The sequence below is a fragment of the Hyperolius riggenbachi genome, chromosome 4, assembly GCF_040937935.1.
Source record: "Hyperolius riggenbachi isolate aHypRig1 chromosome 4, aHypRig1.pri, whole genome shotgun sequence".
Lineage (NCBI taxonomy): Eukaryota > Metazoa > Chordata > Amphibia > Anura > Hyperoliidae > Hyperolius > Hyperolius riggenbachi.
Window position 1 is genome coordinate 393,400,723 of NC_090649.1, and position 27,217 is coordinate 393,427,939.

The 27,217-nt window shown below is 46.3% G+C and overlaps 1 protein-coding gene across 1 annotated transcript in view; it reads left to right on the forward strand.

Annotated features, from left to right (window-relative positions):
* The window catches only part of LOC137570867 (cystatin-like), a 28,087-nt gene extending 12,687 nt beyond the window's left edge, over nt 1-15,400 (forward strand). Inside the window, exons 2-3 of the mRNA XM_068279574.1 lie at nt 57-173; nt 15,197-15,400. Of these exons, the coding sequence (XP_068135675.1) occupies nt 57-173; nt 15,197-15,280 (201 nt within the window). The 3' untranslated portion in view covers nt 15,281-15,400. The remainder of the gene's footprint in view (nt 1-56; nt 174-15,196) is intronic.
* Nucleotides 15,401-27,217: the final 11,817 nt, after the last annotated feature.

Sequence of the window (27,217 nt, forward strand, 5' to 3'; positions counted from 1 at the left end):
TAAGTAATATTAATACTTATATTGTTAAGTAATATTAATTATATTTCCTTCTGCAGGTTGTTGCTGGTGTAATCTATACAGTGAATGTAGACATTGGAAAGACAGACTGCAAGAAAGATTCCACAAGTGATGCCCAATCCTGCAGTCTGATGCAAAATTCCAACCTTGCTCAGGTATGTGTTTAAAGGACACCCGAGGCGAAAATAAACGAATGATATAAACAATTGTATCTATCTTCCTTCTCCTGAAAATGACTTTTTAAGATATTCCACAATTTTATTTTATGTTTAAATTTACTTTTTAAGTTTTATTGTTTTTGCTCAATGACACATTCATTGAAGTATGCCAGAGCTAAAATCTATGAACTATTGACCCTTTGTATCTCCTTCCTGTTCTTAGAAGCCATTTTCTGCTAGGAAAGTGTTTTATAGTTGGAATTTCTTATCAGTGAGGCTCACACTGTAGTCACTTCCTGTCTGAGTCAGGACTGAGTCAGCCACTTACCTACCTGATATTTAACTCTTTCAGGCAGATAAAGAAAAAAATGAACACAGCATAGTTATTTGTGTGATAGGCACATACCCATGTCTATCTCATGATGTCACATGTCACATCGGGTATCCTTTAACATCCATTTCTCCCCACTCCTTTCATGCTCCCCCTTTTTCCCTTTCCCTCCACTGGCAGCCAGTTACTGAGAGGATCCAAATCAAACGCCTAACCTCTCTTACAAAGACCCCCAAATGTGGTTCCCTCCATACATCTCTTCAGTGATTTGAACCCCACTTGCCGACATCGTTTGCTTGTCAATGATAAACTCAGAGCTTTCATTTTGGGTACCTCCTCCTACTTTCACATCCATAATTCCTTACAAGTTTCAACCTTCCTGTGCATCTCTACATCTTATCTGCTATGTTCCAAGTCTTGAGTCCTTCGAAAACACCCTTAACCACTTCGGGACCACAGTCTTTTCGCCCCTTAAGGACCAGAGCCTTTTTCTCCATTCAGACCACTGCAGCTTTCACGGTTTATTGCTCGGTCATAAAACCTACCACCTAAATGAATTTTACCTCCTTTTCTTGTCACTAATACAGCTTTCTTTTGATGCTATTTGATTGCTGCTGCGAGTTTTACTTTTTATTATATTCATCAAAAAAGACATGAATTTTGTCAAAAAAATGACTTTTTTAACTTTCTGTGCTGACATTTTTCAAATAAAGTAAAATTTCCTATACATTTGAGCGCGAAAGTTATTCTGCTACATGTCTTTGATAAAAAAAAAAACATTCAGTGTATATTTATTGGATTGGGTAAAAGTTATAGCGTTTACAAACTATGGTGCCAAAAGTGAATTTTCCCATTTTCAAGCATCTCTGACTTTTCTGCGCACCTGTCATGTTTCATGAGGGGCTAAAATTCCAGGATAGTACAAATACCCCCCAAATGACCCCATTTTGGAAAGAAGACATCCCAAAGTATTCAGTGAGAGGCATGGTGAGTTCATAGAAGATTTTATTTTTTGTCACAAGTTAGCGGAAAATGACAGTTTGTGACAAAAAAAAAAAAAAAAAAAAGTTTCCATTTCTTCTAACTTGCGACAAAAAAAAATGAAATCTGCCACGGACTCACTATGCTCCTCTCTGAATACCTTGAAGTGTCTACTTTCCAGAATGGGGTCATTTGTGGGGTGTGTTTACTGTCCTGGCATTTGGGGGGTGCCTAATTGTAAGCACCCCTGTAAAGCCTAAAGATGCTCATTGGACTTTGGGCCCCTTAGCGCAGTTAGGCCGCAAAAAAGTGCCACACATGTGGTATTGCCGTACTCAGGAAAAGTAGTATAATGTGTTTTGGGGTGTATTTTTACACATACACATGCTGGGTGGGAGAAATATCTCCGTAAATGACAATTTTTTTATTTTTTTTACACACAATTGTCTATTTATAGAGATATTTCTCCCACTCAGCATGGGTATGTGGAAAAATACACCCCAAAACACATTATACTACTTCTCCTGAGTACGGCGATACCACATGTGTGGCACTTTTTTGCACCCTAACTGCGCTAAGGGGCCCAAAGTCCAATGAGTACCTTTAGGATTTCACAGGTCATTTTGAGAAATTTCGTTTCAAGACTACTCCTCACGGTTTAGGGCCCCTAAAATGCCAGGACAGTATAGGAACCCCACAAATTACCCCATTTTAGAAAGAAGACACCCCAAGGTATTCCGTTAGATGTATGGTGAGTTCATAGAAGATTTTTTTTTTTTGTCACAAGTTAGCGGAAATTGATTGTAATTGTTTTTTTTCACAAAGTGTCATTTTCCGCTAACTTGTGACAAAAAATAAAATCTTCTATGAACTCGCCATTCTCCTAACGGAATACCTTGGGGTGTCTTCTTTCTAAAATGGAGTCATTTGTGGGGTTCCTATACTGCCCTGGCATTTTAGGGGCCCTAAACCGTGAGGAGTAGTCTTGAAACCAAATGTGGCAAAATGACCTGTGAAATCCTAAAGGTACTCATTGGACTTTGGGCCCCTTAGCGCACTTAGGGTGCAAAAAAGTGCCACACATGTGGTACCGCCGTACTCAGGAGAAGTAGTATAATGTGTTTTGGGGTGTATTTTTACACATACCCATGCTGGGTGGGAGAAATATCTCTGTAAATGACAATTATTTGATTTTTTTTACACACAATTGTCCATTTACAGAGAGATTTCTCCCACCCAGCATGGGTATGTATAAAAATACACCCCAAAACACATTATACTACTTCTTCTGAGTACGGCGATACCACATGTGTGACACTTTTTTGCAACCTAGGTGCGCTAAGGGGCCTAACGTCCTATTCACAGGTCATTTTGAGGCATTTGGATTCTAGACTACTCCTCACGGTTTAGGGCCCCTAAAATGCCAGGGCAGTATAGGAACCCCACAAGTGACCCCATTTTAGAAAGAAGACACCCCAAGGTATTCTGTTAGGAGTATGGTGAGTTCATAGAAGATTTTTTTTTTGTCACAAGTTAGCGGAAAATGACACTTTGTGAAAAAAAAAACAATACATATCAATTTCCGCTAACTTGTGACAAAAAATAAAATCTTCTATGAACTCATCATACACCTAAAAGAATACCTTGGGGTGTCTTCTTTCTAAAATGGGGTCACTTGTGGGGTTCCTATACTGCCCTGGCATTTTAGGGGCCCTAAACCGTGAGGAGTAGTCTTGAACCCAAATGTCTCAAAATGACCTGTGAAATCCTAAAGGTACTCATTGGACTTTGGGCCCCTTAGCACAGTTAGGCTGCAAAAAAGTGTCACACATGTGGTATCGCCGTACTCAGAAGAAGTAGTATAATGTGTTTTGTGGTGTATTTTTACATATAACCATGCTGGGTGGGAGAAATATCTCTGTAAATGACACATTTTTGATTTTTTTTACACACAATTGTCCATTTACAGAGAGATTTCTCCCACCCAGCATGGGTATGTGTAAAAATACACCACAAAACACATTATACTACTTCTCCTGAGTATGGCGATACCACATGTGTGACACTTTTTTGCAGCCTAGGTGCGCTAAGGGGCCCAACGTCCTATTCACAGGTCATTTTGAGGCATTTGTTTTCTAGACTACTCCTCACGGTTTAGGGCCCCTAAAATGCCAGGGCAGTATAGGAACCCCACAAGTGACCCCATTTTAGAAAGAAGACACCCCAAGGTATTCCGTTAGGGGTATGGTGAGTTCATAGAAGATTTTATTTTTTCTCACAAGTTAGTGAAAAATGACACTTTGTGAAAAAAACAATAACAATCCAATTTCCGCTAACTTTTGACAAAAAATAAAATATTCTATGAACTCATCATACACCTAACAGAATACCTTGGGGTGTCTTCTTTCTAAAATGGGGTCACTTGTGGGGTTCCTATACTGCCCTGGCATTTTACGGGCCCAAAACTGTGAGTAGTCTGGAAACCAAATTTCTCAAAATGACTGTTCAGGGGTATAAGCATCTGCAAATTTTGATGACAGGTGGTCTATGAGGGGGCAAATTTTGTGGAATCGGTCATAAGCAGGGTGGCCTCTTAGATGACAGGATGTATTGGGCCTGATCTGATGGATAGGAGTGCTAGGGGGGTGACAGGAGGTGATTGATGGGTGTCTCAGGGGGCGGTTAGAGGGGAAAATAGATGCAATCAATGCACTGGGGAGGTGATCGGAAGGGGGTCTGAGGGGGATCTGAGGGTTTGGCCGAGTGATCAGGAGCCCACACGGGGCAAATTAGGGCCTGATCTGATGGGTAGGTGTGCTAGGGGGTGACAGGAGGTGATTGATGGGTGTCTCAAGGTGTGATTAGAGGGGGGAAATAGATGCAAGCAATGCACTGGCGAGGTGATCAGGGCTGGGGTCTGAGGGCGTTCTGAGGTGTGGGCGGGTGATTGGGTGCCCGCAAGGGGCAGATTAGGGTCTAATCTGATGGGTAACAGTGACAGGTGGTGATAGGGGGTGATTGATGGGTAATTAGTGGGTGTTTAGAGGAGAGAATAGATGTAAACAATGGATTTGGGAGGTGATCTGATGTCGGATCTGCGGGCGATCTATTGGTGTGGGTGGGTGATCAGATTGCCCGCAAGGGGCAGGTTAGGGGCTGATTGATGGGTGGCAGTGACAGGGGGTGATTGATGGGTGGCAGTGACAGGGGGTGATTGATGGGTGATTGACAGGTAATCAGTGGGTTATTACAGGGGAGAACAGATGTAAATATTGCACGGGCGAATTGATAAGGGGGGGGTCTGAGGGCAATCTGAGCGTGTGGGCAGGTGATTGGGTGCCCGCAAGGGGCAGATTAGGGTCTAATCTGATGGGTAACAGTGACAGGTGGTGATAGGGGGTGATTGATGGGTAATTAGTGGGTGTTTAGAGGAGAGAATAGATGTAAACAATGGATTTGGGAGGTGATCTGATGTCGGATCTGCGGGCGATCTATTGGTGTGGGTGGGTGATCAGATTGCCCGCAAGGGGCAGGTTAGGGGCTGATTGATGGGTGGCAGTGACAGGGGGTGATTGATGGGTGGCAGTGACAGGGGGTGATTGATGGGTGATTGACAGGTAATCAGTGGGTTATTACAGGGGAGAACAGATGTAAATATTGCACGGGCGAATTGATAAGGGGGGGGTCTGAGGGCAATCTGAGCGTGTGGGCAGGTGATTGGGTGCCCGCAAGGGGCAGATTAGGGTCTAATCTGATGGGTAACAGTGACAGGTGGTGATAGGGGGTGATTGATGGGTAATTAGTGGGTGTTTAGAGGAGAGAATAGATGTAAACAATGGATTTGGGAGGTGATCTGATGTCGGATCTGCGGGCGATCTATTGGTGTGGGGGGGTGATCAGATTGCCCGCAAGGGGCAGATCAGGGGCTGATTGATGGGTGGCAGTGACAGGGGGTGATTGACGGGTGATTGACAGGTGATTGACAGGTGATTGACAGGTGATTGACAGGTGATCAGGGGGGATAGATGCATACAGTACACGGGGGGGGGGGGTCTGGGGGGGGTCTGGGGAGAATCTGAGGGGTGGGGGGGTGATCAGGAGGGAGTAGGGGGCAGATTAGGGACTTAAAAAAAAAATAGCGTTGACAGATAGTGACAGGGAGTGATTGATGGGTGATTAGGAGGGTGACTGGGTGCAAACAGTGGTCTGGGGGGTGGGCAGGGGGGGGGTCTGAGGGGTGCTGTGGGCGATCAGGGGGCAGGGGGGGGGGAAATCAGTGTGTTTGGTGCAGACTAGGGTGGCTGCAGCCTGCCCTGGTGGTCCCTCGGACACTGGGACCACCAGGGCAGGAGGCAGCCAGTATAATAGGCTTTGTATACATTACAAAGCCTATTATACACTGTTGCAGCGGCGATCCGGATGCCAGTAACCCGCCGGCGCTTCCGAACGGCCGGCGGGTTACGGCGAACGGGGGGCGGAGCCAGTCCCCGGCGGCTGATCGCGTCACGAATGACGCGATCGCCGCATAGCCACTCCCGCAGCCGCCCCCGCCGATGGGCGTATTGCGGTCGTTTGGGCCCAGACTTTGCCGCCGCCCATCGGCTGGGGGCGGTCGTTATGTGGTTAAAACACAACTCTTCAGTCTTCAGACAAACGTAAAATCTGTCACTGTCCCTCTTCAGAGATAAATCCACATCTGCATCTGTTGTTAGGACTATCTGCCTCATCCTCTAGCTCAGGCATGGGCAAACTTGGCCCTCCAGCTGTTAAGGAACTACAAGTCCCACAATGCATTGCAGGAGTCTGATAGCCACAGTTATGACTCATAAAGGCAAATGCATTGTGGGACTTGTAGTTCCGTAACAGATGGAGGGCCGAGTTTGCCCATGCCTGCTCTAGCACCAGGGGCATAGCAATGTTCCTCGAGAAGCTTACTTAACCTAACCTGGTTGTCAGGGCTCCTGCTCATCTACCCTCCTCAGACTCTGATTTACATCACAGGAGCCTATAGGCACAGATATCCTGGCACCCCAAACTTCGCCCTCCATGAACCTGCAAACCCCCACCCAACTGCACCGCAAGTGTGCTGGCTGGCCAAGCTGTCACTTCTCCCTTACCTGTCATAGGTAGCTACAGGTGCCCCTTAGTATTAGGTAGACAGAAGTACAATATTAAGTAACTAGAGGTTGCTCCAAGTATTAGGTAGTTAGAGGAACTGCAGTATTAAAGAGAACCCGAGGTGGGTTTGAAGAATGTTATCTGCATACAGAGGCTGGATCTGCCTATACAGCCCAGCCTCTGTTGCTATCCCAAACCCCCCTAAGGTCCCCCTGCACTCTGCAATCCCTCATAAATCACAGCCACACTGCTGACAAACAGCTTGTCAGAGCTGGCTGTGTTTATCTCTATAGTGTCAGTCTGCTGTTCTCCCCGCCTCCTGCAGAACTCCGGTCCCCGCCTGCATCCCTTACCTCCCTGCTGATTGGAGGGAAGGGATGGGGGCAGGGACCGGAGCTATGCAGGAGGCGGGGGAGCAGCTGAGACTGACACTACAGATGTAAACACAGCCTCACAGCGTGGCTGTGATTTATGAGGGATTGCAGAGTGCAGCGGGACCTTAGTGGGGTTTGGGATAGCAACAGAGGCTGGGCTGTATAGGCAGATCCAGCCTCTGTATGCAGATAACATTCTTTAAACACACCTCGGGTTCTCTTTAAGAAACTAGTGGTGCCCCTGACTGAAGGAAGATTACATCAGTGAAATGCTGAGAGCTGGGTGAGTAACCTTAGATTTATGCTCTGCTGAGTACTCTGGATAGGAAAGGAGGCACCAGGGGAGGGGATTGAGCCACCTTTCCATCATCAGATGCCTGTAGACACGTGCCTACAGTGCCTTATGGTAAATCCGGCCCTGACCCTTCTTCTCCATTTCTCCAGTCCTTTCCCTTAATTTACAGAGCAGTGCAGTGGAGCTTGACCTGCTCCGGAACTGGGTCAATCCAATCTGCTGTTCACTGTGCTGTACAGCATATCTCTGCTTAATTACTGTGACGCTTACAAAGTCCCACAAAAAAACACAAATGCGTCATTTGAGTCACAATTCATCGCAATACAAAAATGACATTTTTAATCAACTTGGTTTCTCCTTCACCAAATGGCTCGGGGAACCTTTTCATGCAATGGTAGTTAGAAATCCCTTAGCAGAAGTTCCACCATACACCCAGGTGTTAAAAGCTTTCTCTTAGCTCCACAACACTCCCTAGGAGGTTTATAGCCCCATCCATCTGAGATGAGTTTGACAAAACCTCATAAACCGAGTCTAATGCTGGGCATACACGGATGCAATTATGCGCCGGATCGAGCCGCTGGCTCTATGCCGGCGCATCCCACTCGTCCATGCGTGCTGGATCGATTCCCGCTCGTCGGGGATCAAGCGGGGAATCTATCCGACAGGTCATCGGACCTGTCGGATATTGTCAATCGAGCCATCAGCAGCTCAATCGATAAGGAAAAGAAACTCCAAGTATGCCCAGCATAAGAGAGCAGAGCGGTCTCCAGCTTTGTCACCTCAAAAGACCTTCAAAAGGAAGCTGAGAGATGCTTACACAGTTGGTTTCCACCAAAAGAAAGTGACCTCACTGTAACCTCCAAATTCATATCTCCTCGTTATTTCTTAGTTTTTAGGATGATCTGATGATGCTAGCAGCACCATTTTTTCAGAGATTGTGACGTTCATTCTAACCCACATTCTGTGAAATTCCCAGAATCTTGCGACCTAAAATCATGTAGCAATACGGGTTTGAAGTGCCACTGTGTGACTTCTCCTGACACACCCATCATATTTGATATCTGGGGATTTGTAACGTTGCACTGAATGTGGATATGCATTCTGTTTATTGATGTAACCTATGGGCACAGAGAGACTGGGCAAAACAGGAATTGTGGCAAAAATTTTCTCTGTGCAAGGGGAACTGCCCCTATTCAAATTACACTGGGGTGGACCTGGACATATCATAACCCTCCCAACTACATTGAGGGTTAAAACACAATGACACACTGAGTCCTGTACCTTTAATCTGATGTCAAATTACCGTCAATCGATGGCCAGCTGGACACTGGCAAATCACCAACTTGGATTACTTCTCACAAAGTCCCCTGGCCGCAAGGCAATCGGCCATCTTGGACTTTCGATTGCCGCATGGACCACCGGTAACAGTATTTTAAACTGTATTATAAGACATTCTATTACCTTTTTCATCTCTACTCATTTCTATCACCCAGTCTGTTCTGACTGACAGGTATATTTACCTGTTGGTTGTAAATTATATTTGTGTGTATAGTTTTAGAGAAGAAAACTAACAATTTTATTGTTCAGTCTTGCGCTTGTTTCTGGTATCTGATTGTTGCTACAAAGGATCTGCCCTTTGGAGAGTCATACTACCGCATTGTTTTCTTATACAATTTTTATTGGCTAGTTAGGTTGCAAATAACCATTTCTTCCTTCTAGGAATAGCAAGCAGGGTCTCATCACCCCTTCACATTTGGAAAGTGGTGGCAGTAAAAATACCCAATTTCCAGTGTGAAATCCCACATCCCCCCCAAAAAAAAACAGATAAGTTAATTGGCTTCCCCCTAAATTGGCCCTAGCCTATGATACGTGCACTACATGATACATACATAGACATATGACTGTAGTGGGAAATGGATTGTGAGCCCCTCTGAAGGACAGTTAGTGACAAGACAATATACTCTGTACAGTGCTGCATAATATGTTGGTGCTATATAAATACTTAAATAAATAAGATGAGCATAGAGTAAAGAGAAGCAGGAAATTTGGAGAGGGAGTGCTGGGTGAGGTCACCAAGGGGGCAAAGGGGGGATTGTACACTGGCTATGTGAAGAGGAATTATTTTGGCCGCACTTATTAGAGATGGGCCGAACGGTTCGCCGGCGAATGGTTCCAGGTGAACTTTGGTGGTTCACGTTTGCCTGGACCAGGCGAACTTTTGCGGAAGTTCGATTTGCCCCATAATGCACTATGAGGGTCAACTTTGACCCTCTGCATCACAGTCACCAGGCACATTGTAGCCATTCAGGTTACACTAAGCCCTGGAGCCCCCCCCCCCCCCCCCCCTTATATAAGGCAGGCTCGCTGGCCATGACACTCACTTGTGTGCCTGCTGCAAATAGAAAGACTAGGGAGAGCTGCTGCAGATTTTTTCTCCTAGGGAAAGATTAGTTAGGCTCTCGGCTTGCTCCTAGCTGATTGTTATTGCTAAAATAGCACCCCTCAACAGCTATTTTGAGAGCTAATGTTTTCCTGATGTGTTTTTTTTTGTGTGTGTTGCTCAATGACACTGACATTATACAGCCCTATCTGTTGCAGCTGGACCTTGGTAATTGTTATTACTGAGCCAGCCCGGCCCTGCCTAACTATCTATACTGGGACACCTACCTATGCCTACCTAACTACTGGGGCACCTACTTACCTATACGGGGACACCTACCTACCTACCTATACTACGGGACCTACCTATGCCTACCTACCTATACTGGGTCTCCTACCTATGTCTAGCTAACTACTGAGGCACCTACCTACGCCTGCCTACCTATACTGGGTCTCCTACCTATGCCTAGCTAACTACTAGGACACCTACCTATGCCTACCTACCTATACTGGGTCTCCTACCTATGTCTAGCTAACTACTGAGGCACCTACCTATGCCTACCTACCTATACGGGTCTCCTACCTATGCCTAGCTAACTACTGGGACACCTACCTATGCCTACCTACCTATACTGGGTCTCCTACCTATGTCTAGCTAACTACTGAGGCACCTACCTATGCCTACCTACCTATACTGGGTCTCCTACCTATGCATAGCTAACTACTGGGACACCTACCTATGCCTACCTACCTATACTGGGTCTCATAACTATGTCTAGCTAACTACTGAGGCACCTACCTATGCCTACCTACCTATACTCGTTCTCCTACCTATGCCTAGCTAACTACTGAGACACCTACCTATGCCTACCTACCTATACTGGATCTCCTACCTATGTCTAGCTAACTACTGAGGCACCTACCTATGCCTACCTACCTATACTGGGACTCCTACCTATGCCTACCTACCTATACTGGGACTCCTACCTATGCCTACCTACATACAAGAAGATAATAAGGTCGTTGCTTCATTGTGGACAGACCAAATTTGATCAGCTGGACAGTCACTGTTGTTCTATCATTGAGCTACCACGGAAGACTGCCACGGTCTGCACTCTGGCCATGTTGCGCATCAGTCCAGCACGGCCGTCTCTACGCAAACAGCTGTTTGCGGTGCGTTACACAGTGAGTTTGGTGTGTGTCAGTGTGAAGCAGTACTCTAATTACACTCCCTGATTGATGTATACACATGCAAGATGTTTTAAAGCACTTTAGCCCTGCAATTTAGCATTCAATGTGATTTCTGCCCTTAAACGCTGCTTTGCTTTGCATGTATCCCACCCCGCCATGCCCCCCTCCAGGTGTTAGACCCTTTGAAACATGTTTTCCATCACTTTTGTGGCCAGCATTTTTTTTTCTATTTTTCAAAGTTCGCATCTCCATTGAAGTCTATTGCAGTTCGCGAACTTTTCCGCAAACCGAAACTTCCGCGAAGGTTCGCAAACGGAGTTCGCGAACCTAAAATCGGAGGTTCGGCCCATCTCTACTTGTTATGAGGAAGGGGGGAATGGTGGAAGCGCTTGTTATTTTTAATGAGGGATGGAATGGTGGCTGCATGTGTTATGGGGGGTGGAGAAGGTAGATGGACGCACTTGTTCATGAACTGGTAATGACTGGGGTGCCCCATTACATTTTCACAGGGGCCCTGTAGAATGTACTCTAGCTTCTGTTACATACTTAATAACGTCCAACCACTTGATCTTATTAAAAAGAGTATATTTATTTACAAATAAATAAATGCACAAGTTAAGAAATATTAAGTGCTTGCTAAGGGAACAGGGAACAGGGAAAACACAAGGGAGGCATCCTGTCCAGTGGCGGCTCCAGGAAATTTTTTTAGGGGGTGCTATGCAGGTGCTGGACCAATTTCCGGGGGAGCTGACGACCTGCGGCGCGTGAAGCGCGCCGCGGCAAAAAATGGGTGTGGCTATAACCTGCGGCGCGCGAAGCGCGCCGCGGCGAAAAAATGGGCGTGGTCATGACCGGATGAGGGCGGGGCTAACTGTAATTTAAAGTGAACCCAGGGTGAGAGTGATATGGTGGCTGCCATATTTATTTCCTTTTAAACAATACTAGTTGCCTGGCAGCCCTGCTGATCTATTTGGCTGTAGTAGTGAACTGAATTACACCAGAAACAAGCCATGCAGCTAATCTTGTCAGTTCTGACAATATTGTCAGAAACCCCTGACCTGCTGCATGCTTGTTCAGGGTCTATGGTTGAAAGAATAAGAGGCAGAGGACCAGCACGGCAGCCAGGCAACTGGTATTGCTTAAAGGGAGATAAATATGGCAGCCTCAATATTATTCTCACCTCGGGTTCCCTTTAAAAGTGCAACGCAAAGACAGAGGGCCCAAGTTTTGGTGACCCTTTTCCCAGAAAATTCACATAATTGTGCAGGTTTTCTCAAGAAAATACACGTAATGTGAGCAGATTTTAACAAAAAACACGTCCAATGACCCCAATATGCACAATCGTTATCAGATATGGCTCCAATATGCACAATCGGTAGCAGATATGACCCCAATATGCACAATCGGTAGCAGATATGACCCCAATAGGCACAATCGGTAGCAGATATGGTCCCAATAGGCACAATCGGTAGCAGATATGGTCCCAATAGGCACAATCGGTAGCAGATATGGTCCCAATAGGCACAATCGGTAGCAGATATGGTCCCAATAGGCACAATCGGTAGCAGATATGGTCCCAATATGCACAATCGGTGGCAGATATGGTCCCAATATGCACAATCGGTGGCAGATATGGTCCCAATATGCACAATCGGTGGCAGATATGGTCCCAATATGCACAATCGGTGGCAGATATGGTCCCAATATGCACAATCGGTGGCAGATATGGTCCCAATATGCACAATCGGTGGCAGATATGGTCCCAATATGCACAATCGGTGGCAGATATGGTCCCAATATGCACAATCGGTGGCAGATATGACCCCAATATGCACAATCGGTGGCAGATATGACCCCAATATGCACAATCGGTGGCAGATATGACCCCAATATGCACAATCGGTAGCAGATATGACCCCAATATGCACAATCGGTAGCAGATATGACCCCAATATGCACAATCGGTAGCAGATATGACCCCAATATGCACAATCGGTAGCAGATATGACCCCAATATGCACAATCGGTAGCAGATATGACCCCAATATGCACAATCGGTAGCAGATATGACCCCAATATGCACAATCGGTAGCAGATATGACCCCAATATGCACAATCGGTAGCAGATATGACTCCAATATGCACAATCCGTAGCAGATATGACCCCAATATGCACAATCCGTAGCAGATATGACCCCAATATGCACAATCGGTAGCAGAAATGACCCCAATATGCACAATCGGTAGCAGAAATGACCCCAATATGCACAATCGGTAGCAGAAATGACCCCAATATGCACAATCGGTAGCAGAAATGACCCCAATATGCACAATCCGTAGCAGATATGACCCCAATATGCACAATCCGTAGCAGATATGACCCCAATATGCACAATCCGTAGCAGATATGACCCCAATATGCACAATCCGTAGCAGATATGACCCCAATATGCACAATCAGCATCACCTGAAAAAGAAAAGAAAAACCCATTTACTCACCTACAGCCAGAAGACCTTCTTTCCCGACCTCCTGTCCCGAGTCCCGACCTCATTGTGGCGCGCAGCGCCCGCGCGCCCACGATCCTCTTCCTTCCCGACGTCACGACGAGACTTCCTGCCTGCATGCAGAGAGCAGGGCTACGGGAAAATGGCCGCCCGAAGCCATGCACTGCAGACTCGAAGTCTGCAGAACAGGGCTCCGGGCGGCCATCTTACCGTAGCCCTGCCTGCTGCTCCGTGCTGCCGCTGTGTGAACTGACTTGGCGTCTTTTAGACGCCTGAAGTCAGTTCACTCCAGGGGGTGCTTTGGGGGTGCTTGGACAATTCTAGGGGGTGCTCGAGCACCCCCTTGCACCCCCCTGGCGCCGCCCCTGATCCTGTCAACTCTATCTCATCATCCACACATGCTCAGGCCCTTCTCCTTCCATGTCTCATCCTTCTGAGCCAGAGATCCCAATGTAGCTCTTGTCGGTATATCAGGTGAAGATCATGTTTCCATGGCAAAGAGCACCTGTTGGGGGACGATGCTAGTTCAATAGTTCATCTGCGCCAAGAACAGCCTTTGTACACAACGAATAACAGGTTCCTGTGATATCTCCTTACCTATCACTGCAGAAGATCCTTGAAGTCAGATCCTGGGGCTATCACCCCCACTTGGGATCCACTCAATTACTAGGAAATAACAGAGTTTGAGGGCTGGGGTATTGTTCTCAGCTGTTTATTCATACACTTTCAGATACAATTAGACTTTGAGACTTAAGGGGCCCATACATTCAGCCGATTTTCTGGCCGACCGATCGATCCCGATTGATCGATCGATTGCAAATCGGTTCGATGGCCGATTTCGATGGATTTACATCGAACTGGCAGGGTGGAAAATTTAGGTCGATCTGATGAGATTGCTTATCAGTTTGCATTGGCCTTAATGGAAATCTGATGGCAAAAAAATGCCATCAGATCGAATTTCAATAGATTTCAAACTGAAATCTATTGGAATTCTATCCTGGTAAAAAATGTTCTAAAAACGCATCAGATAGATCATCAGATGCATTTCTTATCTATCTGCTGCCAATCTGACGAGTGTATGGGCACCTTTATTCATTACTCAGCTGGTCAGGTTTACTTGTCCATGAAGACACATCCAAAATAATGCAGTTTATTCAGATATGGAATTATAAACTCCAACAGGCCCCATGGTTTTAGTTACACCACTAGTTATCTCGTTCTTCATCCTAGCTAATGTCTCCACCCTCTCCCCTGTAGAATCTTAATTCGTAAGGACAGGTTCTTTGCCCATGTGTTTCTTGTCTCTACACTACTATTGCTTTATTTATAGTTCCCACTGTTGACTGTATTGTACACTGTACAGTGCCACAGAAAATATATAAATAAAAACTGCTTCAAATATCAAGTCAGATAAAAGGAAATTGAAGGTAAAACAGGAGGTGCTCCAAGTCTTTTGGCATCAAAACAACGGCACTGTTGTTGGTCCGAGGAAGTGGGCTTGTCCCCACCAAACACATTGCCTGTGCAAATAAAATCTACCTTTGGTTACAATTGTAAATTGTGCAGTTGTGTCCTTTGGAGAGGTAAGCCACCTTCAACCATTTTCCATTTCAATTTGCTTTTACCAAAGTTTTATCTATCCTGGGCACCTCTTCAACATTGTTGTCCTCTGCATATGGTTGGATATTTGAATCCAGCAGATTGGAGTAAACTTTCTAATTTGAACTTTAGTAAATTACCCCCATTGTATTCAGACAGCAGTTTTAAGAATGATGACCACTACAACAGTACAGGGAGTAGGAGGCATGGAAAAATACATTCTAACATTTGTTCTATCCCTTTTCAGACCTTATCCTGCACATTTAAAGTACTGGAGGTTCCATGGGAGAACGTGGAAAAGGTTCTTTACGCTTCCTGCAAGGCTTTATGATGAAGACACATTGTTCACCACCAAGGCCCAGACTTTATCCACTAAAAATAAAAATGATTTCATCTAACGAATTACCACTCCTGATAACATAAAATAAAGTGCAAATGTCTGAGCTATAAATACTGCAGTGAAGGTGTTAATTTGAGAACTTGCATCACTCCAAGAGATACACTCAGGGCTGGCTTACGTTATAGGGTTGGTCTGGCAACACCTGCTAGCATACTTATCTGCAATGTACTACATGCCATTAAGGACGCCAGTGGTAGGACTATGGGAAAGATAGTGCCTTCTAAGTGCGCCTACGGCTTAAAGTGAACATAACTGGCTTGTGACATTGGGTCACATTCACTACTGTGTGTATAGTAATTTTAGGGTTGTTTAGTAAATATAGCCCATGATGAGATAAACATGGGTACATATAGTACTAGTCATAGTAACAACTTGTTAAAGGGAACCTGAGGTGGGGGTAAAACAACAAAATTTTCATACCTGTGGCTTCCTGCAACCCCTTCCAGGCTGATCGCTTCCACACCATCCTTCCTTTGCAATTGGCCCCAGAAAGTCTTCCGGTCTGGGGCAAACTGCGCATGCACAGCCTGGCTCCCACCATATTCACATCATTGGGAGCATTCTGCGCATGGGGAATACTACTGCGCAGGGGCAGAATGCTCCCAGCGATGGGAGCGGGATGGGGGAGCGCGCCTGGCCGGCTGCACCTACACCGACTGTCTTAGAATGAGAATAATATGAGACACCAGGATAGTTCTATTTACTTTTCCTACTACTCATAAAATTAATTATTTTTTTACTTCAGGTTGACTGTAAGCAATAATTGCAGTTTCATGTAACTAAATCTTCATACACCTGATAGATAGTTCTTGGCAATGTGTTAATGAGAGGTTCGGATAGCCAGATCATCTTGTCTAAGAGCAGGCCAAGGCTATTATTGCACTTCTCCTAAATCCCCCCAACCCTACCTCCCCCACCCCAGTTCCATGTGCCAAGTTGCTGTTGTCCCTCCATAGTACCAGAATGTGTCGCTAGCCTGCAAACTAGTGATGCATCTGTACAACCCTTGGATACAAACTGTTGTCTAAGGGCTAGTTCACACTTGCTTCAAAAACGTATCTGTGCGATATGTTTTTAAAGCTCCGTTTAAATGCAAGAAGCGGATTCTATGATAAAAATAGGATCCGCTTCCACTTGTTACAAAATACGGATCGTACACGGATCTGTGTGCCGCAGGACACAAGACAGAATGCAGAGTCCCAGCTGGGCACCTTTTTCCCGAACAGGAAAACATGTCCAATGAAAGCCTATGAGAACGAACACTGTACGTTCTCACTAGGCTAGTCGCCACATCCATGTCGCCATTTTGCCCACATCCCATCACCGCCACTCGATCCCCTCAAAATAGCCCAGTGGCTGTAGTATCTCAATTCGGCTGCAAAAGACCAACAGGAATCCACAGCAACAGGGAGAATTTTTATTGGTTCATATTGGACCAATGAAAACTCTCCCTGTTGCTCGAGAGAATTGGCCTTCTGCAGCATATGGAGAGCCACAAGCACCTGGCTGTCGAAGGGACCAAGCGGCAACGACGGTCAATGCTGCGGACGTGTGGCAGGTGCAGACGCGGAACGGATGGGGGAAAATTGTTAAATGCGGATGCAGAACGGACAGTAAGCATCTGCCTCACGGATGTGCTTACCGTTTCCGTTCTGCATCTTCACAAGTGTGAACCGGCCCTAAGAGATTGAGTCTTTGTATGTATCTACCTGTGATTTTTAATCAGAGACTGGATATGTTGCAAACAGCTGGGTGTAACCAGGACAGTGTTCTTCTAGGTTTAGTTGCTTGATTTTGGTGCCTATTCTGGGTGTTGCCATCACTCTAGTTCATAATCATTCATTTCCAAGAATTAGCAATGCTTGTGGTGCACACTCACATAAGAAATGTTGCACTACACTAATTCACTGAAGTGTTTAATGGAACCAACCTGTGTTCACTTCAAATATGTAAATACCCAGGACTTAGGGCTCTTGTATGCATGTTTAAAAGTGCATGTTTTTAAAAAAAATACACAAGGCTCATGCATTTCAAAAGTGTTTTTCAAACTTGTGTGTTTTATCGCCGAGCACTGTGTTTTTTCAGAGGCAGGAAATTTGGGTGCTTGTTATCGTTACAAGTATGGGTACCTCATAGGCACCCATTGAAACTATCGGGATAAGAACGAAATTTGGGCACCCACTACATCCAATAAATAGCGGGCCTCGGCCCCTTATTCAGTCCCAAATAATTTGAGCTGTGCCAAAAATGTGTGAGGACCTCATTCCCTGAGGACTGGAGTTTAACATCCCTGTCCCAAGGATTCACTTACTTTGCCACACATAAGCAATTGGTAAATTTTTATTTTAATAAATACAGGACCAAATACAATATTTTTTTGTTTCATAGATTAACTAGGTTTTCTTCACCTACAAGTATTTTAAAATGATTAATAGAATCAAGGGATGTTTAAAGAGGAACTACAGTGGAAATAACGTGATGAAAATAATGCTTGATTTTTCTAATAATTAATTATAAATGGTTTAGGGCCTGAGCCCACTAACGCAGCTGTGTCTGCTTCTGTCCGCTTTTCAGCATCTGTAACATTGATGTGTAACTGAAATGCAGACACAACTGCGTCAGTGGGCTCAGGCTCTTAGTCAGTGTTTGTTCATTATAAAATCTTTCCCCTCCCTGATTTATATTCTGAAATTTGGAAACAGCTGTTATTTCCCACAGTGCAACAAGGCTTCCACGGTGTGATGTCAGGATCTAAGTGCTGACATCACACTATGGGAAGGGTTTCACCACAATATCAGCCATACAGAGCCCCCTGATGATCCGTTTGAGAAAAGGTAAAGATTTCTCATGGGAAGGGGGTATCAGCTACTGATTGGGATGAAGTTTAATCTTTTGTTACAGTTCCTCTGTAACGAGCACTTATAGACACATATGGCTTACTACTAGCATATGCACCGAGAACTAATTGAGATGATGTTACATACGTACAATAAGGAGTAATTGGCTTTCACCATATTTGGGGTAAGTATGTTGAGAAACTGCATCGCAGGGCACTTGACTATCACAGAGCTACAATGTGGGTAGAACAAGCACTTCATTGCCTAGGCAGCCACTTGATGTGAGCTCTAAAGCTGCTTTATCATTAATAAAAACTACAGTTCTTAGCAAAATATTGCAATTATTATATTATGATGAAAGCAACTTAAACATGTAGACTTGGTATGTACATAATGAGACATTACATGGGAGGGGGGAAGAAGAACCTGGCTATCTACAGGGACAGAGAGGGGAGAGAAACATTTCGCTATCTACAGGGAGGGAGGGGGAGAAGCATCTGGCTATCTACAGTGAGAAGGGGGGGGGGGGAGCATCTGGCTACTTAGAGTCAGGGAGGGGGAGAAGCATCTGGCTACCTGCAGAAAGGGGGGCATCAGGCTATCTACAGGGAGAGAGGGGGAGAAGCAGCTGGTTACCTACAGGGAGGGAGGGGGGAGCAGCATCTGGCTAGCTAAAGGGAGGGAGGGGGAGGAAGCATTTAGCTATCTACAGGGAGGGGAAGAAGTATCTTGCTACCACAGGGAGGGAGAAGCCTTTTGCTATCTACAGGGAGGGGGGAGAGGTGGGGGGTAATTTGCTTACCTATGCTGAAGGTGGGAGGGAGATGTTGGTTATAATGCTGTTAGTCAGGGGGTGGGGGGCTGGTGACAGTTGGCCTGGGGCCATAATCTGGCCCTGCATGTTGGCGATTCTTATTTTCAGGTTACTAGTCATTAAAAATGTAAATAGGAACCCGAAGAAGGGCTAGGCCTGAGCCACATGTGTAGTAGAAGTCAGTCTGTGCAGCTTTGGCCTAAGAGAACTGACGCCCAACACTTCAGTCTCATAGCTCCCGTGTACAGGGGCGGTTCTCCTAGTGTTGGGCGAACATCTAGATGTTCGGGTTCGGGCCGAACAGGCCGAACATGGCCGCGATGTTCGGGTGTTCGACCCGAACTCCGAACATAATGGAAGTCAATGGGGACCCGAACTTTTGTGGTTTGTAAAGCCTCCTTACATGCTACATACCCCAAATTTACAGGGTATGTGCACCTTGGGAGTGGGTACAAGAGGAAAAAAAATTTAGCAAAAAGAGCTTATAGTTTTTGAGAAAATCGATTTTAAAGTTTCAAAGGGAAAACTGTCTTTTAAATGCGGGAAATGTCTGTTTTCTTTGCACAGGTAACATGCTTTTTGTCGGCATGCAGTCATAAATGTAATACATATAAGAGGTTCCAGGAAAAGGGACCGGTAATGCTAACCCAGCAGCAGCACACGTGATGGAACAGGAGGAGGGTGGCGCAGGAGGAGAAGGCCACGCTTTGTGAGACACAACAACCCAGGCCTTGCATGAGGACAAAAAGCGTGCGGATAGCATGCTTTGTACCGCCATGTAGTCATAAATGTAATAAAGATAAGAGGTTCCATAAACAGGGACCGGCAACGGTAACCCAGCAGCAGCAGCAGCAGCAGCAGCACACGTGATGGAACAGGAGGAGGCGCAGGAGGAGAAGGCCACGCTTTGTGAGACACAACAACCCAGGCCTTGCATGAGGACAAAAAGCGTGCGGATAGCATGCTTTGTACCGCCATGTAGTCATAAATGTAATAAAGATAAGAGGTTCCATAAACAGGGACCGGCAACGGTAACCCAGCAGCAGCAGCAGCAGCAGCAGCACACGTGATGGAACAGGAGGAGGCGCAGGAGGAGAAGGCCACGCTTTGTGAGACACAACAACCCAGGCCTTGCATGAGGACAAAAAGCGTGCGGATATAGCAGCAATGCTTTTTGCCGCCATGCAGTCATAAATGTAATACAGATGAGAGGTTCAATAAACAGGGACCGGAAACGCTAAACCATCCCAGATGTTCATCGGTCATGTTACTTGGTTGGGGTCCAGGAGTGTTGCGTAGTCGTTTCCAATCCAGGATTGATTCATTTTAATTTGAGTCAGACGGTCTGCATTTTCTGTGGAGAGGCGGATACGCCGATCTGTGATGATGCCTCCGGCAGCACTGAAACAGCGTTCCGACATAACGCTGGCTGCCGGGCAAGCCAGCACCTCTATTGCGTACATTGCCAGTTCGTGCCAGGTGTCTAGCTTCATGCCCGGTTTCAGGTCCAGCGGTGCCAGCCACAAATCCGTCTGTTCCTTTATTCCCCTCCAAATTTCCTCCCCTGTGTGCTGCTTATCCCCAAGGCAGATCAGCTTCAGCAACGCTTGCTGACGCATGCCAACAGCTGTGCTGCACTGCTTCCACGATCCTACTGCTGCTGGTGCTGGGTTAGCATTTCCGGATGAGGTACAGCTTTGAGATGCGTTGGAGGAGAAGGAGTCAGAGAGGTAGGTGCTGCTGTTGTTATCCAGCTGTTTGCGGCGTGGGCAACACCCGCGCCGTAGCAGGTGAGGAATCGCTGCCAGGCTCCACAAGGTTCACCCAGTGCGCGGTAAGGGAGATGTATCGACCCTGGCCGAACGCACTCGTCCAGGTGTCAGTGGTGAGGTGAACCTTGCAGGCAACGGCATTCTTCAAGCTTCGGGTTATTTAGCTGACCACGTGCTCATGCAACTCAGGCACTGCAGAGCGCGCAAAGTGGTAGCGGCTGGGAACCACGTAACGTGGGATGGCCACTGACATCATGCCCTTGAAGCTGTTTGTCTCCACCACTCGATATGGCAGCATTTCGCAGGCCAGAAGCTTGGCTATGCTGGCTGGCTGTTACTGCCACGGCCCGGGGGTCATTTGCTGGCAATTTCCTCTTGTGCTCAAACATCTCAGAGACAGACAACTCAACCGTAGCGCTGCACACCGAAGGGCTGTTGGTTGTTGTGTTTGATGAACACTGGGAGACCTCAAGAGCACTAGTCCGGAAAGTGACAGTGTCAGCATCGTCTGATGTTTGTGAATGTTGTGAACCACGCAATGGCTGGGCTACTGCTGCTGCTGAGGCGGGTCTGGTGGTGAGTCTGGTGAACCCAAGGGAGGCAGTGTTGCTGGTGGTACCCTGTCCTGCCGCGTTTGCCCACAGAGTGGGATGTTTGGATAGAATGTGGCGGCTCATGCTGGTGGTGGAGAGGTTGTTAAAACTTTTCCCCCTGCTCAGGCGGGTCTTGCACACCTTGCAAATCGCCATGGTAACATCCTCAGTGCAGTCTTCAAAGAAAGCCCAGACTTTAACTGGCTGAGGACTCGGACCTCGTGCGTGATGTGCTGGTGCTGCTTAACCCACTGCTGGACGCTTGAGAGGTCATCCAAGTAATTATCTGGTCCTGTTCTTTTGGATCTGTGAGGGTTGTTGTCCTGGACAACATGGGCAGTATTGAGTGGGTTTTCTTGGGTGCTCCCCTGTGGCCTGTACGTGAACCGTCAGGGGAAACACCTCTTCCCTTGCCCCTCCCTCTTTCACCGGATTTCTTCCTCATTTCACTTATCCTTAAAGTACACGCTGACTGGCAGCAGTACAGTGGCAGTACAGAAATGCTATACAGTGGTGGGTGAGCGGTGTACCACTATTGTCAGCAGTGACACAGAGCACAATGCTATACAGTGGCGGGTGAGCGGTGTACTACTGTTCCCAGCAGACACAGAGTGGAAGTAAACACAATGCTATATAGTGTGGCTGAGCCGTGTACACAGAGTGGCATTAAACACAATGCTATATAGTCTGCTATATAGTCACCCCGAACAGGGTGATGTTCTGCAGAACCCAAACAGTGGCAAACACTGTTCGCCCAACACTACTGGGAGGGAACGCAGATTTTAGTACCTAAACACACGATACAACATGTTTTCCGGGGTCGGACTCTGAGGCACATACAGATGGTCCCGATCATCATCCTCATCATACAACTCTTCTCCTGAGTCTGACCCACCCACCACCTCTGCCACCCCAACATCCCCAGACACAGACCCCTCATCGTCCTCAACATTAACTTGGGATGCTGGCCTGAGCCAGACCTCCTCCTCCACATCAGGCCCCATCATCTCCTCAATGGCAGCCCTCATTAATCGCTCTGGCGACGGACTGATGGACACAACGTTCTCCTCCGGGGAGGGCTGCTGCTGACCACTGGCTGCTGGGGTGGATGTTATAGCTTGCGTGGGGCGTTGGCTGTTGCTGTTGTTGGGAGTGCTGCTCACAGCGGAGGTCTCTGGGGAACTCATGTTGAGCTCATATAGTGGTTGACGGTGAGTGGAGTATTACTGATCCCAGCAATATACACACTGACTGGCAGAGTACGCAATGCTATATAGTGTGGCTGAGCGGTGTACACAGAGTGGCAGTAAACACAATGCTATATAGTCTGGCTGAGCGAGCGGTGTACTACTGTTCCCAGCAGAATCAGAGTGGCAGTAAACAATGGTATATAGTCTGGCTGAGCGGTGTACACAGAGTGTCAGTAAACAATGGTATATAGTCTGGCTGAGCGGTGTACACAGAGTGGCAGTAAACACAATGCTATATAGTCTGGCTGAGCGAGCGGTGTACTACTGTTCCCAGCAGAATCAGAGTGGCAGTAAACAATGGTATATAGTCTGGCTGAGCGGTGTACACAGAGTGTCAGTAAACAATGGTATATAGTCTGGCTGAGCGGTGTACACAGAGTGTCAGTAAACAATGGTATATAGTCTGGCTGAGCGGTGTACACAGAGTGGCAGTAAACACAATGCTATATACTCTGGCTGAGCGAGCGGTGTACTACTGTTCCCAGCAGACACAGAACAGTAAACAGAATGCTATATAGTGTGGCTGAGCGAGCGGTGTACCACTATTCCCAGCAGACACAGAACAGTAAACAGAATGCTATATAGTGTGGCTGAGCGAGCGGTGTACCACTATTCCCAGCAGACACAGAACAGTAAACAGAATGCTATATAGTGTGGCTGAGCGAGCGGTGTACCACTATTCCAAACAGACACAGAACAGTGAACAGAATGCTATATAGTGTGGCTGAGCGAGCGGTGTACCACTATTCCCAGCAGACACAGAGTGGCAGTAAACAGAATGCTATATAGTGTGGCTGAGCGAGGTACACAGAGTGGCAGTAAACAGAATGCTATATAGTGTGGCTGAGCAAGCGGTGTACTACTATTCCCAGCAGACACAGAGTGGCAGTAAACAGAATGCTATATAGTGTGGCTGAGCGAGGTACACAGAGTGGCAGTAAACAGAATGCTATATAGTGTGGCTGAGCAAGCGGTGTACTACTGTTCCCAGCAGTGACACAATGACAGGGGGGACCCTGGCTAGCGTGGCTGGAGCGCGAACTACCCTGCCTGCCTACCCAAAGCTAAACCCACAGACAAATGGCGGAGATATGACGTGGTTCGGGTATTTATTTACCCGAACCACGTGACCGTTCGGCCAATCAGAGCGCGTTCGGGTCCGAACCACGTGACCCGTTCGGCCAATCACAGCGCTAGCCGAACGTTCGGGGAACGTTCGGTCATGCGCTCTTAGTTCGGCCATGTGGCCGAACGGTTTGGCCGAGCACCGTCAGGTGTTCGGCCGAACTCGAACATCACCCGAACAGGGTGATGTTCTGCAGAACCCGAACAGTGGCGAACACTGTTCGCCCAACACTAGTTCTAGCTACAATGGAACTCCGTGGCAAAAGTAACTTGGGGGCCCCCCTAGCAATGTCTCCCCCCCCCCCCCCCACACAGCCTCCAATCTGACTCCTAGGACCCATCCCACCACACTCCCTGCCACATGAAATCATTAGGTGTCCATCATATGTCCACAAAAACATTGTTGGGGACCCCATTATTCCCCTCCTCCTTTGCTTTACAAATCCAGAGTGTACTCACACCTTAGGGGCCCCTACAGAATCTGGGGACTTGGGCCTCTATGGAAGCGCCGGCCCTGCCCGTATATCTCATCAGCAGAAGGTGTCAGGTTCCTTCCTGTTTTCCTTTCATAGTTTAGGTGGAACATCTAACAATACTTGTTGATGATACTAAACCTGTTATATACGTCCACCTCCTACACAGCTCCACTTATCTCTTGTACTTGCTGATGTATGCTAATCCCCTTAAAAGTACATGAATATTTTGAACTGTAAGTAGGAAACGCCATGGAAATGTTTTACATTAAAAATGTAATATATTTGCATATCTATTTTTAAGTTTCACTCTGAGTGTATGAGGCAATATAAAAATAAAATAGAAAGTGAGTGAGGGAATTTTTTACTAGAGGTAACATTTAACTCTACTTTTATTAAAAACTACAAAGCTTCCTAGTTCTCCGAGCTTAATGGGCAGAAAGAACTGGATCATACACTAGGCAATTCTAGACAGCAGCCTATGGCCTGGAGAGAGTCTAGGGGCCCAGTTAATGCTAAAGAGGACCTCCAGAGTGAAAATGAAAATCCGGCAGCCTGCAAGTAAAGGAAAGTTATATTTACCTGAGAAGTCTTGTCCTGCGATGCCGTCCCGAAGTCCCTGCATCACCTGACTCCCGGCGCCTGGCCCCGCCTCCTCTCTCTCCGCAGAGAAAAAACACAAAGCTATTTACTGTAGTATTTTCATTTTCACTCTGGAGGTCCTCTTTAAGGAAACATTATGTTTCAAACTAAAGTTGATAGTGGGATTCATTGGAACATCTTTTGATACTTTTGAGATATTGATCTGGGTAATACATTTATACTACTTTTTGTACACACACACAAACTTAAAAGTGACCGTTTTTTTTCAGAATAATAATAATAATAATATAATAATAATCCGAACATTTATATAGCGCTTTTCTCCTGTCGAACTCAAAGCGCTCAAGAGCTGCAGCCACTGGGACGCGCTCAGGAGGCCACCTTGCAGTGTTAGGGAGTCTTGCCTTGAACTCCTTACTGATTAGATACTGACCCTAGCCAGGATTTGAACCCTGGTCTCCCATGTGAAAGGCAGTTCCCTTAACCAGTACTCTATTCAGCCACTGCTAATAATGAGTGTAATATATTATACCATTTCTGATCGTTTAAGTGATGATGCTGAATATTTTGAAATGGGAAGTGGATGACATTTTAAAGGAATACAGGTAGACCCCAGTTAACGAATGAGAATGGCACTGTAGTATACCCTAAAGTTTGAATGGGTATACTTTTCTACTACGAGGATATAAAATTATTCTTAAAATACAAAAGTTTCCCCCTTGTGTCTTCTCTGCCTCCCTCTGTGACACCTTTGCTCATTTCTGTGCCTTCATTGCCCCCATTATGTCATCTGTGCCCTCAAAGCCCCCATTGTGCCACCTGTGCCCCACTCTGTGCCACTACTGCCCCAATATACCTACCATCTGTGCCCCACTGTTCCTCCACTGCCCCTATAATACCACCTGTGCCCTTCTCTGTGCCCCCACTACCCCCCTTTGTGTCACATGTGTTCACTCTGCATCATTTGTGCCACCTGTTGCCCGTTTTGATCCCTTCTGCCCCCATTCACGTCACCTGTGCTCACCTCTGTGTCTCCACTGCCCCTCCTTGTGCCACCATCTGTGCCCTCTTTGCTTTGTCATTGCCCCCTATTTGTGCTACCTGGGTTTTCAATACTTCCTGTGTTCCTTGTATGTAATCGTTCACCTTACTGAGAGTTTCACGCTGCTCTGAAGCTCACCAGAGTCTCCATGTTGATCCGTGCTGACTCACACAAATATGTCATCACGCCGGGACGCCAGTCCATATTGTATGGTGTTTGATAAGCCGAGGACCACCTGTATATATATATATATATATATATATATATATATATATATATATATATACAGGATCTTCTAAAAAAAATTAGCATATTGTTATAAAGTTCATTATTTTCTGTAATGTACTGATAAACATTAGACTTTCATATATTTCAGATTCCAATACACACAACTGAAGTAGTTCAAGCCTTTTATTGTTTTAATATTGATGATTTTGGCATACAGCTCATGAAAACCCAAAATTCCTATCTCAAAAAATTAGCATATTTCATCCGAGCAATAAAAGAAAGAAATAACTTCTCTGAATACATACTGGGTGCATTTCTCTATGTTTTCCTTCTGTCCTGCGCAAGAGTTCAGGTCCACTTTAAGGCTATTATAGTATTATATATAGTAAGGAGTGTCTGACAATTTGAATGAGAGCCCTTGTGCCTAATGTCAATGTGCTGGCATAGAATGACATAAAACAACCTGGCACTAGAAACACCACCAACTCTATACATCGGTAACTGACAGAGGCGTAGCTATGGGTGGGCAAATGGGAACATATGTCCCTGGGTGCAGCACTGTGAGGGCGTTCAGCACTAGGGATGCTTATTCAGATTCCGCAGAACGGAGATGTACACATTTCTGATCGGAAATCACATTTCCGCATCGGAATGCGTAACGTGGAAATTAGAGTGCATAATGCGAAATTCGTCGGAAGTCACAGAAATTTCCGCTATGCCGATAATCAGTAATTTTGAGCCAATCAGAAGACTCAGGATGAATCAGCCAATCAGAGAATGAGGATTTGTAGTGCGGTAAGCGGTATCGAAAAATTTCCGCGGAAAACGGAAATCTGTGGAAATCAGAATATCGTCAGAATACTGCTAAATACCATCAGAATACAGCGGCATCGGAAATCTGCATTGGAGGAAAGCGGAATTTCCGGGGAATCGGAAATCGGCAATTCCGACCATCCTTCCTCAGCTGCTGCACCCCCACACACATGAGAGGCAGCTTGCCGGCTGCCCGAAGTGCCTCTTCTTCTCTCCCTCCCTCTGCAGAGGAGTGCAGAAGCATTACAGCAGAAAAAAAGGACGCATCTGTCTATATAAACAGGAGGAAGGGGGCACATCTGTCTATATAAACAGGAG